This window comes from Larus michahellis, chromosome 10 (assembly GCF_964199755.1).
Source record: "Larus michahellis chromosome 10, bLarMic1.1, whole genome shotgun sequence".
NCBI lineage: Eukaryota > Metazoa > Chordata > Aves > Charadriiformes > Laridae > Larus > Larus michahellis.
The window spans coordinates 5,735,509-5,751,788 of NC_133905.1; the positions used below are offsets into that span (position 1 = coordinate 5,735,509).

At 43.5% G+C, this 16,280-nt stretch overlaps 1 protein-coding gene across 2 annotated transcripts in view; it reads left to right on the plus strand.

Moving 5' to 3' along the window:
• SETD5 (SET domain containing 5) overlaps positions 1 to 16,280 on the plus strand; it is a 67,431-nt gene that overhangs the window by 48,988 nt on the left and 2,163 nt on the right. For both annotated transcript variants that reach the window (XM_074602298.1, XM_074602297.1), the window contains exons 17-22: positions 3,521 to 3,650; positions 4,880 to 5,133; positions 7,031 to 7,087; positions 8,583 to 9,050; positions 10,815 to 11,101; positions 14,085 to 14,218. In XM_074602298.1, coding sequence (XP_074458399.1) covers positions 3,521 to 3,650; positions 4,880 to 5,133; positions 7,031 to 7,087; positions 8,583 to 9,050; positions 10,815 to 11,101; positions 14,085 to 14,218 — 1,330 coding nt within the window. The remainder of the gene's footprint in view (positions 1 to 3,520; positions 3,651 to 4,879; positions 5,134 to 7,030; positions 7,088 to 8,582; positions 9,051 to 10,814; positions 11,102 to 14,084; positions 14,219 to 16,280) is intronic.

The following is a 16,280-nucleotide window of genomic DNA, read 5'->3' on the forward strand; positions in this document are numbered from 1 at the left end:
TAAAGTTGTTGTGTCCTCTTGGAGCCTCTTTCCATGTATTCCTGCTGAGCTGGCCTGGCCTGGTGCGTCGATGCAGTCTCCAGGCCATGTCTGCTGACCCTCTCCTAGCCGGGGTTCAGCCCTCATCCTTGCCTTTTACCGTGGTAAAAGTCACTGTTCTGTGACGCTCTTAGAAATACGTACTTTTAAATCTGCAGCGGCCGTTTTTTATCCAGCATATGCAATTCAAGGAGTTTTAATCATTGCCCTTAGAATGTTTTATGTTACCACTTCACAGTCAGAGGATGGTTAGCGTTGTGGGGATAGGACAGTGTTGCAAAAGACCTCAAGAATACGGTGCCTCAGTCAAGATCCATTGTCTTTGCAGAGCCTTTGTTGTTTAGCAAAGCTTTGAGTTTGACTGTTCCCAAGAGCAAGCCCACAGCTCTTTGTTTGGGATCATAGACTGTCTATCTACAGCAGATACTTGTGGCTGTGCAGGAAGCCTGAACTGAGCCCAGCTGAGGACTTCATTCCTCCAGAGATGGTATGTGGCCAGTAAATACTAGCATTTACCCATCCGCAGGGAAACAGTAGTTCAGATTAGTTTGCTCAGTCAGATTTCTATCAGAATCCATCTTGCCTGTCGCCTGTCAGCTTTGCTCAGAGGCTGTTCCAGTTCCTGTACAATTGCCTGAGAACAATTTTATGGAAATCCTTTCTGATCTTCCAGTCTTAGTAGCTTTCAAAGTCGGGGGCCATATCCTAGTTTCTTTGCCTTCCTTTGAGGGACTTTTTCCAGAGAGAAGCTTGGACTTTGCCATTTCCACCTTCAGCCAGTTTGTGTTGTGCACTAACAAGCACCTACAAAAAGAAGCTGAGGTATTTCTTGGGTATTCCCTTAATAGGTAAAGCTCTTGGCCGTTCGTATGTACTTGTATGAACAAAACCATGTTTGTTTCCATGTGCCTGGGCAATCTCTCTGTGCGTCTTTTAAGTTGAGAACTGCAAGGTTCGAGCTGCTTTTTTGAACGCTTAACAGTGTCTTCGAGCCTCAGGGAAGAGAGAAGCATCCAGAGCAGAACTGGCAGCGTTATTCTGAATTCTCTGCTTGGTGCATTTGCTGTGCAACTGGCCAGCAAGCTCACATTTCAGTGAAAACTGTTATCATGGAACAAGTCTTCCAATCTCTTACTACCTTTGGCTCTTTTCTAGTCATATGATAATTCTCACTGCTGGAGAGGGAATGAACTAGTTTCACTGTGGACAACTTCCATTTAATCCACGTCTTCCCTTAAGCCAAGTGTCCAAAACTGGATGTTGTGTTACAGCTGGGGCAGCGGTCTGTGTCTTGCAGCCTATTCCCATTTTGTTCATCCCAGTATGGTGACCAGGTTTTCTTTGACAGGTCGATTTCGACTCGTGTTCAGTTCATGATTTACTATGTTTGTTAGAACAACCCATTAGTTGTCTAGCCTGTAATTTTAGAAGTGATTGTTTCTGGCTTTATGTGGTACTTTGTTCTAGCCTGTGCTGAGCTGAGTCCTGTTTTTTCCCCATCCATTTCCCAATTTAGTAGGAAAATCTTGAGTACTGTCTTCTAGCATGTTCTCGTTTCTCCCAGGTTGGCATCATCTGAAAACTTAAGTACACTGCCTGTTCCATTATTTAAATCATTAATAAAATACTGAAAGCTTCCGTGTCCAGAACAGATGTTGCAGAAAGTAATTTGCTAAATTTCTACTTTTTGAAAGTAAATAATCCATAACTGTTCTAGTTCTAGGAAGGGTTTTCATCCACTTTGTAGGAGTTACCCATTTTTTTGTGGAAAATGCTTTCTAGCATTTAGTGGTTTTATCACTAACAGTCTGGAGAGGTAGAAAAAGGCTGCTTCTCATGTTCAGGAGTGTTTAGAAAACTCTCCCAGGGGAGACCTCCTTTTCAGCCAGCTGAGATCTACAAGTGGTCCAGAACTTGATGACATTGCTCTCTCAAGACCTGATCTTTCTGTCTTGTCTGCTTCTGACTACTTAGGAAGGCTGATTTATAAAGGCTGTTGAAATAGATCACATATTTTCTTGGATTGTCAGCAGGCCTTTCCCTTAAACTACTGAGGACCGTGCCAGAAAACCTCAGCTGATGATCTCAGTTTGCATCCAAAGCATGCCAATATCTGAACCTCGCAAGGAAACTGAACTGTATAACCTGCTCACGTTAATCACACATTGTGCGGTGACTTGGCTGTCAGATCAGGTGCCACATTTGAGGTAGCATTGCCCCAGAGTAGCTGGCACTTCTCACTTTTCCTGGTGGCCACAGTGGGATCCATTGAGATATATTTGAACAGAGGAGTCTCTGCTGTACAGTAGTGAAGGCCATCAAAATAGATCCTGTCACCTGCTCTTCATCCTCCCATTGAAGTTTTTTTCCACTTTGAGGACTTTGGCCACTGAGTTTCTGATGCACTTTCATGATAGCTTTGAGGAATCATAAGTCACATACATGTAATACATATTGCTGGCCTGCAGATGAACTGTGGATTACTGAAAGGTAAAGTTCTGGTTTGAAACCTCTCTGGCAGACTAGAAGGCTGGTAAAGTCAGTCCTTTGGGTAAACTACACAAATGCAAATTACTGTATTAATTTTTTCATTTTGCTGAATTGCCTGGACGTTTTCTGTTATATCATGGCAGGGTTTTTTTATAGTAAAGTAAGCAAAGGTTTCCTGCCTGCCATCAGGAGTCCGTTTGTATCAGGATAGAGGGCTGGCACACTCACTGCAGGAGCTGATTTCCTGAGACTTCAGTTCATGTTTACTTGCATGCGATGTGAAATACTCTTTACTGTCCATGTTCAGAGACCACTGTGACTTTTATCTCTTTTATTAAGTAGCTGAAGAAAAGATTTGCTTTTATTATCCTCTTCTTGTTTTAGTTCCCTTGAAAACTGCTGCTTGCATTTTATCAGATTTTTTTTTTTTTTTTTTGCTCTTTGTCTCTGGCAGCAACCATGGTCCTGGAAGAATTGTTATGTGATTAAACTCAGCCATTTCTCTGCTAGAATTGTTAGAGCAGAATCTATGTTAAGCTCTAGTATGCCTTAGTGGAGCAGGGGGACAATGTGTTTGTGCTCCTGTGCAGGAAACAGCTTTTCAGGGTTTTAAGATAGTTCATCATCTTACCTCCTTTTTCTTTTAATTAAGATTGCCTTTAATAATTTTTAGCTGCCAGAGTTTGGGATTTTAATAATTTGTTATTTGCTTTTTACTTATCTTTGTGTTATTGCTGAAGACTACTGATGCCCAGAATACATCTTATCAAGAGCACGTAGTCAGCCCCATCACAGTAGGTGTTAGACTCAGCGCTAACAGCTGTGTTCTAACGGGTTCCTGTCTGAGCACACGCGAAGGAGGTAATATCAGTGTTCTGAGCAGTCTGCCCTGCTGCACAGGAGTGTAGGAGTTCGTGTTGAGTGCAGCCTGCAAGATTACAGAGAAAGTACCGGAGGGGTTGCACGTTTATGTAGTCTCTTTCTGTTTCAGCGCTGGATCAAACAAGCCCTAGAAGAGGGGATGACTCAGACCTCACCAGCTCCGCAAGAGAACAGAACCCAATGTCTATACCAAAGTAACGAGAACAGCAGTTCTTCCAGCATCTGCAAAGATGACACAGGTAAGTGCTCAGCACCATCAGGGCAGCGTGGGCGCTTGAGTGAAACTGGGGAAGCTGCTGAATAACAAAGGCAGCTGTACAGGATGACATCTTAATGTGTACTGCTGCTTGATGGCACAGCTTTTTGGTAGGTGAGAATGTTACTTTGCCATTCATTCAAATTTCTGCAGACCCATTCTAGTTTGAGCATGTGTAAAGTTTCAGTATTTTCCTGTGAAAAGATAATCACTTTATCTTGCATCATCAGCCTCGGTGCAGTGTGATCATTTGTCCAATAGAGGGGAAAAAAAGAGAGTACAATATCATCTCTTTTCAGCAGGATGCTGTTAGATGGACAACTAAATATCTGCTGACTATAGGAAGATATAGCAAAGTCTCACAGGCACGTATGTAATAAGCGAATGATTAAGTCTTAAAGATGGAGAAGCTAAAATCTGTGAGTAAAGCAGCAGAATGGTTAAATATTGTGTCTGAATCTTTCTACAGAGAAAGAGGGTGAAGATCTGCCCAGTCAGGGACCAGTTTTCCAAGACGACAGACAGGAAGCTAGACAACACAGAGATAATACAGAATTGATTATTGAAAAGTTAGATGAATAAGAAATGAACAGAGTGCCAGAACCAATAAATGCACGTCCCCGAGCAAGACCTGAAGAAGCAAACAACTGGACTGCAGAATTTACTGAATACTTTTTGTTTGTTTGTTTTTAACTGAGCATCAAAAAAAAAAGATATTATTTTGGATAGCGGTAGACCTGAGGGAAAGATGTTAATCCTTTGTGGGAGTGAAATGTGTTTGGACTGTGTTGATGTAGCCTATAGGAAACTGTTAGGTTCAGGTAATGAAAACTGAGCTGTCTGTGGTTTGTTCAGAGCGGTGTCAGTGACATGTCCTCTGGCCACTCTTCTCCACTCTCCTCTACTGTTTTTATCCCTTCCTGGCTCCCTTTCCCCAGCTCCCTCTTGTGCTTGCTTTCTTCTAGTTGAAATATTTCCTTTCCTTGGTCACTGTATGTTCCTAATTATGTATTGTCCTGTTATCAGTATCTAGGCGTGTCTCAAGACTGGTATTGAAGTATTTCAGAGGTACTTCATTTTTAGGAATCTTTCATAGTCACATGGGAGACTCATGGGCTCCATTTGGGCTGGGAGTAGGGGGAAGGGAGACAGCATGTGGTTTGTACATGGTTAATGGTGCAGCCCTGTCGTCAGCTCAGTTTGTTTTTTCAGACTTGCTGAGTCCCCTGAAGAAATGGAAGTCTCGCTACTTGATGGAGCAGAATGTTAAGAAGTTGCTGAGGCCGCTGTCTCCTGTCACCCCTCCACCTCCTATCCCTTCAGTTCCTGGTTCAGTGAGCCCACAGCTGGCTACACCCTGCTCATCGCTGCCAGGAGAGGAGGAGAGTCGCAATGGTTATGGCATGATGTTCTCACCAATTCCTTCTCTGGCTGCTAGTCGCTGCAATACTCCGCTACAGTTTGAGGTAAATCCAACCGGAGACTGGGAACGCAAGAAAAGGAGGAACTGGAATATTTGCAGCAGAGGTAGCACTAGGGATGCCTTCCTTTTTGAGTATATTCCTGAGCAGCATCATAGTGTCAGACTGAAAAACCCTGCCGCCTTTCTTCTCTGCTCCACTTCTGGCCAAATCCCCTGCTCTGTTAAATGGCAAACCTTGCTGCAGCCCGGCTGCCCCTCACTTCATAGCTATCAGTAACATTAGTCTAATTCTTTTCTCCATTTCTCCACAGTAGCTCCCAAATTTTGCAGGCTTTTCGGTGTTCTTAAGTCAACTTCCCCATTTCAGATCTCTGTGCCAATGTGGCTTCCAATCCCTGCCTCTTCCAAAGATTGCAACAGTGCTCCACTTTTCAAACGCTGTCTGACATCCTCAGCTCCTGTTTCCCTAAACGGCTTTCACTAACCCCAAGTATGGTAGAAATACTTTACATTAGCTTCCACTATATTCTTTGTTTTTCCTTTCCCTTGATTGGGTAGAAGGAAAATACCTTATACCTTTGATTCCTTGATAGTTTCCTTTTGCAGAAATTTGCAGGGGTACTGAGCAGGCTGTTAGGTGGTTTCCCTTGCTCTAACCTCTGTGGAAGAGTTATTAGCACCCAGCCAGCCAGGACCTTCCGCTTTGTGTTGCTGCTCTGTGCCTGTGAATAGAGATCATGCTGGTTTTGCAGTTCTGTTTTTATTTTCTAGTATTGCATATTGTCATTTAAAAAACGGAACCCTTCAGGCTGGCTGCTCACGCTCTGCCAGTTAAAACCATTAAAAAAATATATTGTGCCATGACAGACTGCTCCGTACTAGGGACTGTTTTGCAGGAATCCCTCATCTGTTTTGCAACAGGGCAGACAGTCCTTTGTGGTATTTTTAGCTTAGCGTGCTCTGATTATTTTCTTTGAGAGCCCTTTCTTGTAAGCTGTCTGAGAGGCAGATCTATAGAGGTTAGCAGGGAAGATTGTGGAGCATTGAAGAGAGAGATGAAAGACTGTTTCAGGCACAGAGCTTGATTGGAAATGATCCTTACCTTTGCTGTGGTTGAGATGGCAGATCAGGGCAGTGTTGCCATGGGCCTCCACAGTCTACTCACTGATTTCCAGTCCCACCTTAGTGTTAGTTATTTCTGTTGCCATGTGTAAGACGTGGGGAGCCTGGATTTCACTGAGAATCTGTACCTTACTTGCCACTTTTTAAGCATATTTTTTCCTCTAGTAGAAGAGTCTTAACAGCTTGGTAGACCATAGGCTTCTTTGTTCAAACTCTTGTGTTTCTTTCAGCGCAGCTTATTCCTATCTCTATTTTATTGTCATGTCTGTTTGATTTAGTTATCGTCAATTCTAACTTGAGCAAATACATCTCACTGTGTAAAGCTTTATACCTCAGTCCTGTGGCACTGTAGGAAGAGAACAGAAAGATTTTTTGTTTTCTAGTTTAAAGTCTATGAAAGTTCACTACAGTGTTTGAGGGATCTTAGTTTCTTTTGTCTGGGCAAAATCAGGCTTTCCGTTTCTCCCATGTCATCAAACTAAATGCCATAAATGGCTCTCTGTGTATTTCATGATGCAAAGTCTGTATCTGACAGCATCAGAAATATGAAGAACAAGATGTTTCTTAGCACTTATGTGCTCTGTTTTGGGTACTAAGTTATAGCATGAAGCATGGTAACCCAGTCCTGTCTCTGTGCTTCCAGGAACTTCAGAAACCACTTAACTGCCAGAGTTGCCGTCCAGGGTGGAGGGAGTTCCTGGGATGGTCTTTGTTTAGAACAGCCATTGCTAACCTCTGTGCTTGTTTTTTAATTGATTTTTATTTTGATTCTTGACTTTCTAAGTAGATGAATAACAAGATGCTTTTCCCTCCTCTAGAACGTATCCTCCCCTGAGAGTTCCCCTGCGCATAGGCCTGAGTCCATGTCACCCGAGGTAATTGTCACACCGTCTCAATTGCACTTGAGGCCGGGAGCGTGTGTGCTTTGTGTGTGTGTGTGTGTATCTGAGGCCGTGGTGGGAGGGGAGGGATGGGAAGAGCAGAGGCGGGTGGGAATAAGGGTGGAGGATCAGTCACAACAAGGCTGAGGAGAGTTTTCAGGGTTATCACGAGAGAGCAAACAAATTGAAGACTGGAATTTATTATTCCCTTGTTGACACTGGTGGGAAACAGGCAGTGTGAAGACCTGGTGTCTCAGCTGCTGAGGTGAAGGCAAGAGGTCTGGGGACCCTGGAAATGCCGTAATCAACTTCAGCCCTGGCCCAGCAGATGAGTGGCGTGTGATATTTATTCAGTAGCAGCAAAATGACTATGGTGGAAGAAAAGGGAAAGCATTCACTAGAGTTTTGACTTCTGAGGACACAGTGGGGCACCTGACCTGCTCTTCAGCCTTGATTTATCACCTGTTCACTCGCAGACTTAAAATGTTGAAAGGAGACGCCAGAAAGCAGTACTTTGTTTGCCTACTGGCCTGTTGTAAAATGTGAGTGGAAGTATCTTGCTCGGAGGCTGTTTCGGAGTAGAAAATACACACTCCTCTCCAACGTGGCAGATTATTTGGATCTGTAATACAGCAGAAGAAACATTCTCAGCAGCTGCAGCATGGCAGAGCTGATGCCTGGTGCTGCTGTGTTTTTCCCAAGAACTATAGTCCTGCAAAGAGGATGAAATCGTGTCAGTTATGCTCATTGTCTGAGATCCTGACATATTAACGTAGTGAAGGAGACGATTATGCCGTTGCCCTGGAGGTTTTTTGGCACTTAAAGCAGATAAATGGTTATACCATTGTGTCAGTGCCTAGTGCTCCAGAAACTGTGACAGCGCAAAGATGATGCCATTATGGTTTTGTTAGAGAATGTAAAATGTAGAAATGCAGTATAAATTAAATGAATGTACTATTGTTAGAGATTTCCAAAGCTCACAATAAGTGAAAACAAATGGCTTAGAGGTCCTGGGCGTTTCATTGTTAGGAAGTTAGTAGTGGCTGACTTGGGACAGTCAAGAACTTGGCTAATAAAACAGCAAATGGACAGCAGATCTTTTCTGTTCTCTACCCATGATGAACCTAGCTAGTACTATGTGTTAACATCAACTTTGGAACATAAGAGGCAATTGAAAATGCTGGGTTTTCTTCATTGACTGCCCGGGGATATTGCTGAGCCTTATCCTCTTGCTGCAATGAGACTGATAAAGGGGAAAGGGCACCTCATACTGGGCAGCTAAACTGATTATCAATTAGCCTCAGTCCTTCCCCTGTAGAATGAGCAGAACAGTGCAGGAAAGGGACCAGAGGGGTGATCAGAAAGCAACTGGAAAGCCATAAGCTAGCATTGTACAGAATACTTTCTGACTATGTTTCTCTCCCCACCCTTGCCTGACCCTTTTTCCTGACTTCCCACCCCCTTCCTATATCCATCTTGGATTTTCCAGCTCTGCCTCCGATCCGACCTGGATTTGAAGGGTGGGTACCTGGATTCTGGTGCAAACACCTGCCCAGAACGACCATCGCTGCTCAGCTTTGGATCCTCTGATTTGACTCCACAACCCTCTGTAAACTCTACTTCAGAGATGAACTTCCCAGGGAAAAGTGGGGAAGCACAGATGCTGCTACGAAGCTCTGATCAGGCTTTTCGGACAGAGTTTAATTTAATGTATGCCTTCTCCCCATTGAACGCTATGCCACGTGTAGATGGGTTGTTGCGGGGATCTGCTCCTTTGGGAGAGAGGAAGCCAATGAATTCGGAAGCAGGATGCTGCAGTTCTCCTGCCGAAGGATATTTCAGCAGACACGAGTCAGGGCTGCTTAAAGAGACAGTGCATGGATCCATGTCTCCCAGCGGCGAGAGGGCTTGTGAAGGCGTCAGGTCTGCGCCCCAGAATCCGCCACAAAGGAAGAAGGCAAGTATTCTTGTAAAAGAAACTCGTTAAGATTGCAGGAACCTGAGCAGGAGCAGCCGGCACCACAGGAAGGACTTACAGGGAGAACGAAGAGGGCAGAATACAACTAAAATGTATGCTGGGCAAGTAATCCAGGCATCCAGTGCCTGGATGAAAACAGTCTAAAAGAGAGAGCTGCCCTTTAGGCAAGATTTTGATGTGAGAGGTGGATGCAAAATACCACAATGAACATACCTCTTCTGGGAGCACAGAGTGGAGAGCATGATGCTTGCAGCTTTCATAAAGAGTTGTTAAACGGAGACAAGACCCACAGCAATAACACCGTGCAACTCCACTGGTTGGTAGAGGTGTTATTTATCAGGATGAAAAGGGTTCTTACTAGGAAAGAAGGTCTAATGTTTCGAAAGAAAACACAGGCTGTTTATTAGAAGGTATTAGAACATTTCCATTAATATGGAAACATAGTAACATTGCAAGAAAAGTAAATGAAGGTTGTTACTTAAATTTTAGCTCTTTGAAACTCAAACCACAGGAATATTGTTTAAAGAAAACAAACGTGTATTGGTTTCTAATAGCAGGCCAGTGGCCGTCATGGGACTAAAACTGAGTGAAAGTGATAAATCAGAGGTTGCTGTGATAAAACTGGGTACTCATAGGACAAATAAACATATGCTTGTGTAGATGTGTATCGGTGCCTTTTCCTGTACTTGGATATTTTTTTTACCACAAGTGTGGTAACTCAGATCACTTGTATAAGTGTCCGGCTGGATGGAGTATCTGATTTTCATTCCATTTCTGGAGGGTTTTGATTTTTTTCCTTTGCTTTTCTTTTAAAGTTACACTTGCCTTAAAACCTTCATATGTTGAGTGACTTTTGGAAATAGCCTGTTTAAAGCTTTCTGTACAGGCATTGAATCATAGTTGATGAGTTCTTCAGCAGACCTGAAGAACTTCTGCGAGTACTTTACAGGGTCTGTGCCTCATAATAACTCTTTAAGGGAAGGTCCAGTGAACGGTAAGTGCTCAGCTGGAAATACTTGTTCTGCTGTCCCTGTGTTACGAGAGTGCATTATCTGGGACCTTTTGGCCTGTGCCTTTGACAAATCTGAGACTGCTTTGCACAAAATACATTAAACCTTTGCTAAAAGTAATTTGTTTAGGTGATAGTGCTGGAAGGTTGCAATACTGGCTGCTGAGCCACCACAGCAGGAACCTGCTCTAAGCAGGTAAAAATTCTGTGTGAGACTATCAAGTTTTTAGCATTAATGTGGCTGAACTAGTATGGGTGAACAGGACTCTCTGAAGATACCAGTTCTGTGAAGGAGGCTCTTACTCTCTGGTTTTGAGATGCACAAATAGTGGTACAGGTTTTATATAAGGTCACAAACGAGAGAGAGGGAGTGAAGGGTGTTGAGAGGAGGATATAGAGGCTTGATGCTTGAATACGCAAGCATATACTGAAGTAATGTGAAATTCCAGGTTGTTAGAGAAGCAAAAATGAGCTGGATATTTCCACTGAAGTATCGGTCATAAAGAGTAAAATGTGGGTGAGCATGGCAGTCGGTGAGTGATCTAAATTTGTACCACTTAGCTCTTTCTCTAGAGTGACTGCAGGTTCAGGAAGATTTTATAATCCCAGTATAGCTTTTAAAGTTTTATCTGCAAACCCAGAGAAATAGATTCTTAAAATGGCGTGTGGGCATGTTCCTCCCCCGTCCTAGTCCCTTGCGTTCCCTGACTCATGGCTCTATTTTTCTCTCCCAGGTATCTCTACTAGAATATCGCAAGCGGAAACAAGAAGCCAAGGAGGGAGGCGACTCAGTGCGATGTACAGGGACTCCTACCCGACAGGGCAGCAGCAGTTCTGTGACTGACACAGATGGCAACAGCCTGCCGGGCTCCGTAGTACGAACCCCGTCCTCCCCACAGAGTGGCTTCTCCCCTTCTCATCCCTCCCTGCCTCATGTAGAGGACATCAGCCCGCCAGACTCGAGGGGGGCTAGTTCCTCAACATCACTCAGCAAATCCCAGGAGAACATCAGCAGTAGGTGGTGAGTGTTATCCTTCCAAGCAAGCCTGAGATTGCTCCACAGAGAAGGACCAAACTCTCTAGGGGGCATTTCCATAACAATAAGTGCAGTTGGATGGATTTTGTCGGGTCTCTTGGCATTGTTCGCTTTCGTAAGTGCTGAACAACCGTGAAGGATACCAGCAGCCTTCTCAGCCTGCCCTTTAGTTCTTGGTTTAGATATCAAAAATCTGTCGTGAAAGATACAAAGTTAAACACTTGTCTGTCTCTTCCACCAGTTTCTTTTTAAGGTCTCGGGTTTGAAGGTCTTACTCTTGCGATGAGAATTTAATCCAGGTCTTTTCTTGCTGAACCTCCAACTTTGTTTGGACACGTGTGATACAAAGTCAACTCCTATTCAGAAGGAAAGCTAACAGAGGCCTCTGCACCTTTGCATCTGAGAAGCAGGGACAGTGACACAACTCCAGCTTTCCTAAGGCTTTGCATATATAGCTTGAAGAGCAGTTACCAGACTGCAGTCAGTGGCTTGCCAAAGGCGTGGAAAAACCACCTTTATCCTGTTACCATGAGAAGGTTTGATAAAGGGAAAGGCTGGTCTTCAAAAACTTCAACCTGATAGTAATGTCTGGTCCAAAAAATGAAGTACTGCAGCACTGAAATGTGGAGAGTTGTATTATAGCGTCAATGAAGCGATGGTTAGGGTGTTCTGCCGATGGGAGCTATGTGATACACTGGCTCTGCTGCTTTGTATTCAAGTGCTGTTCATGCACACCGCGGGCAAAAAGGCATACCTTTCTTAATGCTGATTCTCCACGTACGCAGCTGTGTCACTGCTCGTGTAATGGCAGGCGGATGGCAAGGGAAGAGATGCTAAGCAATGCTGAAGGCAGTGAGAAGTATGAAGTCTGTGTTGAAAGTGCTTGAGAAATACTGGTCTGGGTGAATTTGCAGGAGTAATAAGATTTGTTTCCTTCCCTTTTCCATCACTTTTCCAGCGGAGCTTAATAGACATAAGTTGTCTTGTACCTTTCTGACAGTACTCTGTCTACCAGATGAGCTTCTGCCAGATGTTGGGACTGGCCACAGCTGAGACAGTCAGCTGATGATTAGTTTACAGTCATTATTTTATAAACAAATATTATTCTGTGCAAGCGTCGATATCCCGTGCCACTTCCTTCTGCCTGCAATAGAGTGAGAGAAAAAAATGAATGAAAAAAACCTAGTTCGGGGTGAGGTGTCAGCGTGGCAACCTCGCTCGAGTACCACGTTTTATATTCTGTGAGCTTCATCTGCTGCTCCTCAGCAGGTGCTCTGCCTTCACTATCTCACGTGGTTTCATGAGTAAGTATGGTGTGGGAATAAAGATCGTATTGTTATGGGACACTGGATATAAAGTTGAAACCATGCTGATAACGTTTTGAAATGGGTTTAAGCAGTATTTCCTGCCTTTTAAATTCTTGTTGTTCTGTGGTGTAATGGGCAAGGCTAACAAATGTACAGTCACCTACTTTTAAAAAATATATTAGAAACTGCATGTTACTGAGTTAAAGTTGTGACCTAATTTCATCTTTAACTCTGAGTGCTTACATTTCAGATACATTTCCAGACATTCACAGTAATTTAATATTAGGGACAGAAGAAAATGGTGGGAACTAAAATTACGTGCCTTAATTTTTAGAGTTGTCCAGATTTTTGCTGAATTCTACAATATTTGCCAATAGCTTTCATTTAAAAAAAATTAAGTTTCTGTCTCTTTCAGTTGCCAAGATACAGCCATCACAATGTAAACAGATGTGCTGCTGCCCAGTAAACCCAGCCTTGCAGAAAACTGTCTCCAGCAAAACAATAGCAGCAACGAAGGTGTGAATTCACCCCCTCACCCCATTCACCTCCATGAGGTGTGAACTCTGGCCCCTTCTCCCTTCTGCTTCATTGAGGGGTGAACTTCAATGTCTGGGCTATTTATTTAAAAAAAAAAAGAAAAAGACAAGCTAATGTAAAGCACAGTTTTTAATATATCTTAAAAAAAAAAAAAAAACAAATCTGTTAATACGGTGTTAAGCTGCATACTTCTATGATATGCAGTACGTTTAATATTATACTAAATATTTAAATTCGGGCATTTTTAAGGCGCGTTTACTTCAGTGTCTAGGGTAAAGGTATTGGGAATCCCTGATGAAGGTGCTACTGTCTTATAGGTTGAAACTCATATTTCTAAAGAGATTTGGATGGTCCTGTGTGTGCATGGTAGATTGAATATTCACCCGGGGGCCTGGGGGTTGTCGGTGGCTCTGTTTTTCTTCTACACGTTGGCTTTAGGAAAGCCACTTCACCTCTGTTTTTCACCCTCAGACTAGACACTGGTAACATATAATGGAACGAGATCTAGCACCAATCTTGAGTGGAGAGTTTTCACATTACAAAATAAACGGGACAAAGTAGCATTAATGGGTAAAATGGCCCAAGCTAGCTCTGCTCCAGGAACGTTGCATTATCTGACTGTACTATCTTGAAGGTATTGGGTTTGCTTCTTTTTAGTTTGCATAAATGTAATCTATGCAAAATAACTGCATCTAATTTTAAAACAATACCAGGATTTTCAAAATGCTGTTGAATCTGGAAACAATTTTTCTGGAAGAAGGTGTCCTGTAATCTACTGAACTGGATGTTTACACCGTGTTTTTGATGAGTAAATTTTATTTCTGAGGGCAGTGCTATCATGGTAGCTGGTGACTGGCAACCTAAAATCCCACAGGAGGCTATTTAAATTGCAAAAGCAGTTCAGAAGTTTATTCCTCATCTGTCTAGAGAGCTGGTGGTCTCTGAACCCTCCCTTCTGTGGTGTAGAGGTTTGCGTTTGCGCTAACGTCATACCAGTGAATTTAAGCAGAAACTAAACCTGTCCTGTGATTATACTGAGGACCCCACGGCCCCCTTGTGCGTTGGTCACGTTGCTCTCGGCTGCGTGATAGTGATGCTCAGCTGTTACCGGGTTTTTGTTGCAGGATGGTCCCGACGTCAGTGGAGAGGCTTCGAGAGGGCCGAGGCATGCTTGAGAAGGTGCTGCGAAGTGGTGCAAAGGTATCCCAGAGAAACGAATCCTCACCTACCTGTGACAGCGCTGTTGAGAGAGATGCAGGTAGGAAGATGGACCTTTGGAAGGCTTGGTTGGTGGGAAATGATGGGCTCAGATGACTTTGCAAACTTGCCTATGAAGTTAGTTTTACCTTCCTTAACATTATCAATGCCTTATAAGAGCCTTCTGCAAACCATACTTTCTTACTATTTATGTACTGCCTGGAAGACTTCCATGATTCTCCCGGATTTGGATTCAAGACCACCTGCGTCTTGGCTCTGTCAGGGACAGCTTCTTTGTCCTTGGACAGACGGGTTAAGCAGCATTGCCTCAATTGTCCCTATGTACTGGGGATGAAAGTGCTATCATTCGATAATTCTAGTTGGCTGAACATCCAGATGAATGTGTTATCGCACTGAAATGCAGGCTTTAGGCAGTGCTAAGAACTAATTTAGCTTCCAAGCCTTACTTCAGCTCTTTTTGAAGTTCCTTGATTCCTTGAGTTATGATATTTGTCAGTTTTGTGAAATGTACCTCTGTGCTGAGAGGAATTCGGTTCTGTGTTGATGTTCCTTTCTTCTCTGAATAAAGCATTGTCCTCGCCAAGTAGGATGCAGAGTCAGTGAGTATTTGTAACCTGAGCTGAAATTGCAACCCTCTTATCTGTCTGTGGTCTGAGGGTGAGATGTGGCTTTCTGTGAGATGGACAGATCGCTTCATCATTGCCTAATTTCTCGGCTGTGAAATGGAGTTATTTTCCTTTTATTTATTTTGCAGTCTGTGTTGAACCTGGTTATTTTCCCCTAACAGATAGTGCCCTCAGAACCCTGATCACACTCAGGACTTACAGCAATGGATCATCATATTTAAATAAATAACTTAGTCTGTGTGTTGCCGTCAGTCCCTGCTTCCTCATAGCCGAGAACTGTTGTTAGAGACTCATGGTTTAAAGTCTTTTTGTCTCTTTCATCCTAGTACAGCAAAGTATTTTTTTCTTATTTTGCAAATTCTGGCAATTTCTTCAGTAGTTTGTTTAGATTCTGCGAGCCACCTTCCCTCCCCCAGCTGCTGATCCGCTTCTTAGTGAAACAAGTGAGTGGCTGAGTCCCTGCCGTTCCTGGTATCACCTGTAGGAGTTGCGAAGATACACGTTTACTTGATGCTGTAATGAGTAATAACATGAGGGGAACTAAAAACCCCAGACATGGGGGGTTTGTTGATGGGTCATGTAGGAATGAAATAGGATTTGTGTGCATGCCACGCTTGTGAGAATTGCAGCTGCTCTCAGTTAAAGCTGGCACTTCGTATATGCTTTAGGTTGACGCAGGCCAGTACCGCGGTTCTTTCAGGTCTTCCTTGTGCAGGTATTAAGAAATGAGTGTTGAAATGTTGGCTTTATCTTTTTAAGTTTACATAAAATAAATTCAGGAAGGTTATAGTTTATTTACCCTTTGCCGTTTAGAATCTTTTGATAGTCTTTAACTTGTCAGGTTTTTTTCTGTGAACCGGCACTGCCAGTAAATTGTGCAGCCCTTGCTGGTGTGCCTGGTCTTTTAAGACACCATTTCTTCCAAAACTCTTTAGATTTCTTCTGATTCTCGTGCTCTACTTCTGTTAACCATGACAATCTCCTGGATTGAACAGTTAGTCTGTCCTGTGTGTGACTGCTTAACAAAACATGCCTCGAATTTCCAAGGTTTGCCGTTCTGCAGTGCAGGACTCGGGACGTCACCTACAGCAAATAGCTACTTGGTGCATCCTGTGTCATTTCAGAAAATGGAAGGTAGCACAGGACACAGCTGGGAGCTTCGTGCTCCGGTCTCTGCACAGGTCCTGTGCCCTGAGGAAGGAGGCTTCTGAGCCTCAACGGCAGACAAGACAACTCCATCCAGACTCCTGTTGAGCTCAGCCAACAACTGTGATGTAGCACAGAGAGAGGACAACCGCAGCAGAGCCATGGGCACTGCTGACACTGGTGCTCGTGCCAGTGCAGCTGATGCAAAGCCAGACCTGTCTGGCAGAAGTACAGAGCAGGCTGAGACAGTGTGTCCTGTTTCATGACTGAGACGCATCTGTCATATAAATTTGATACTAATACCAACGCTGTTTCACCAAGGCATTTCAA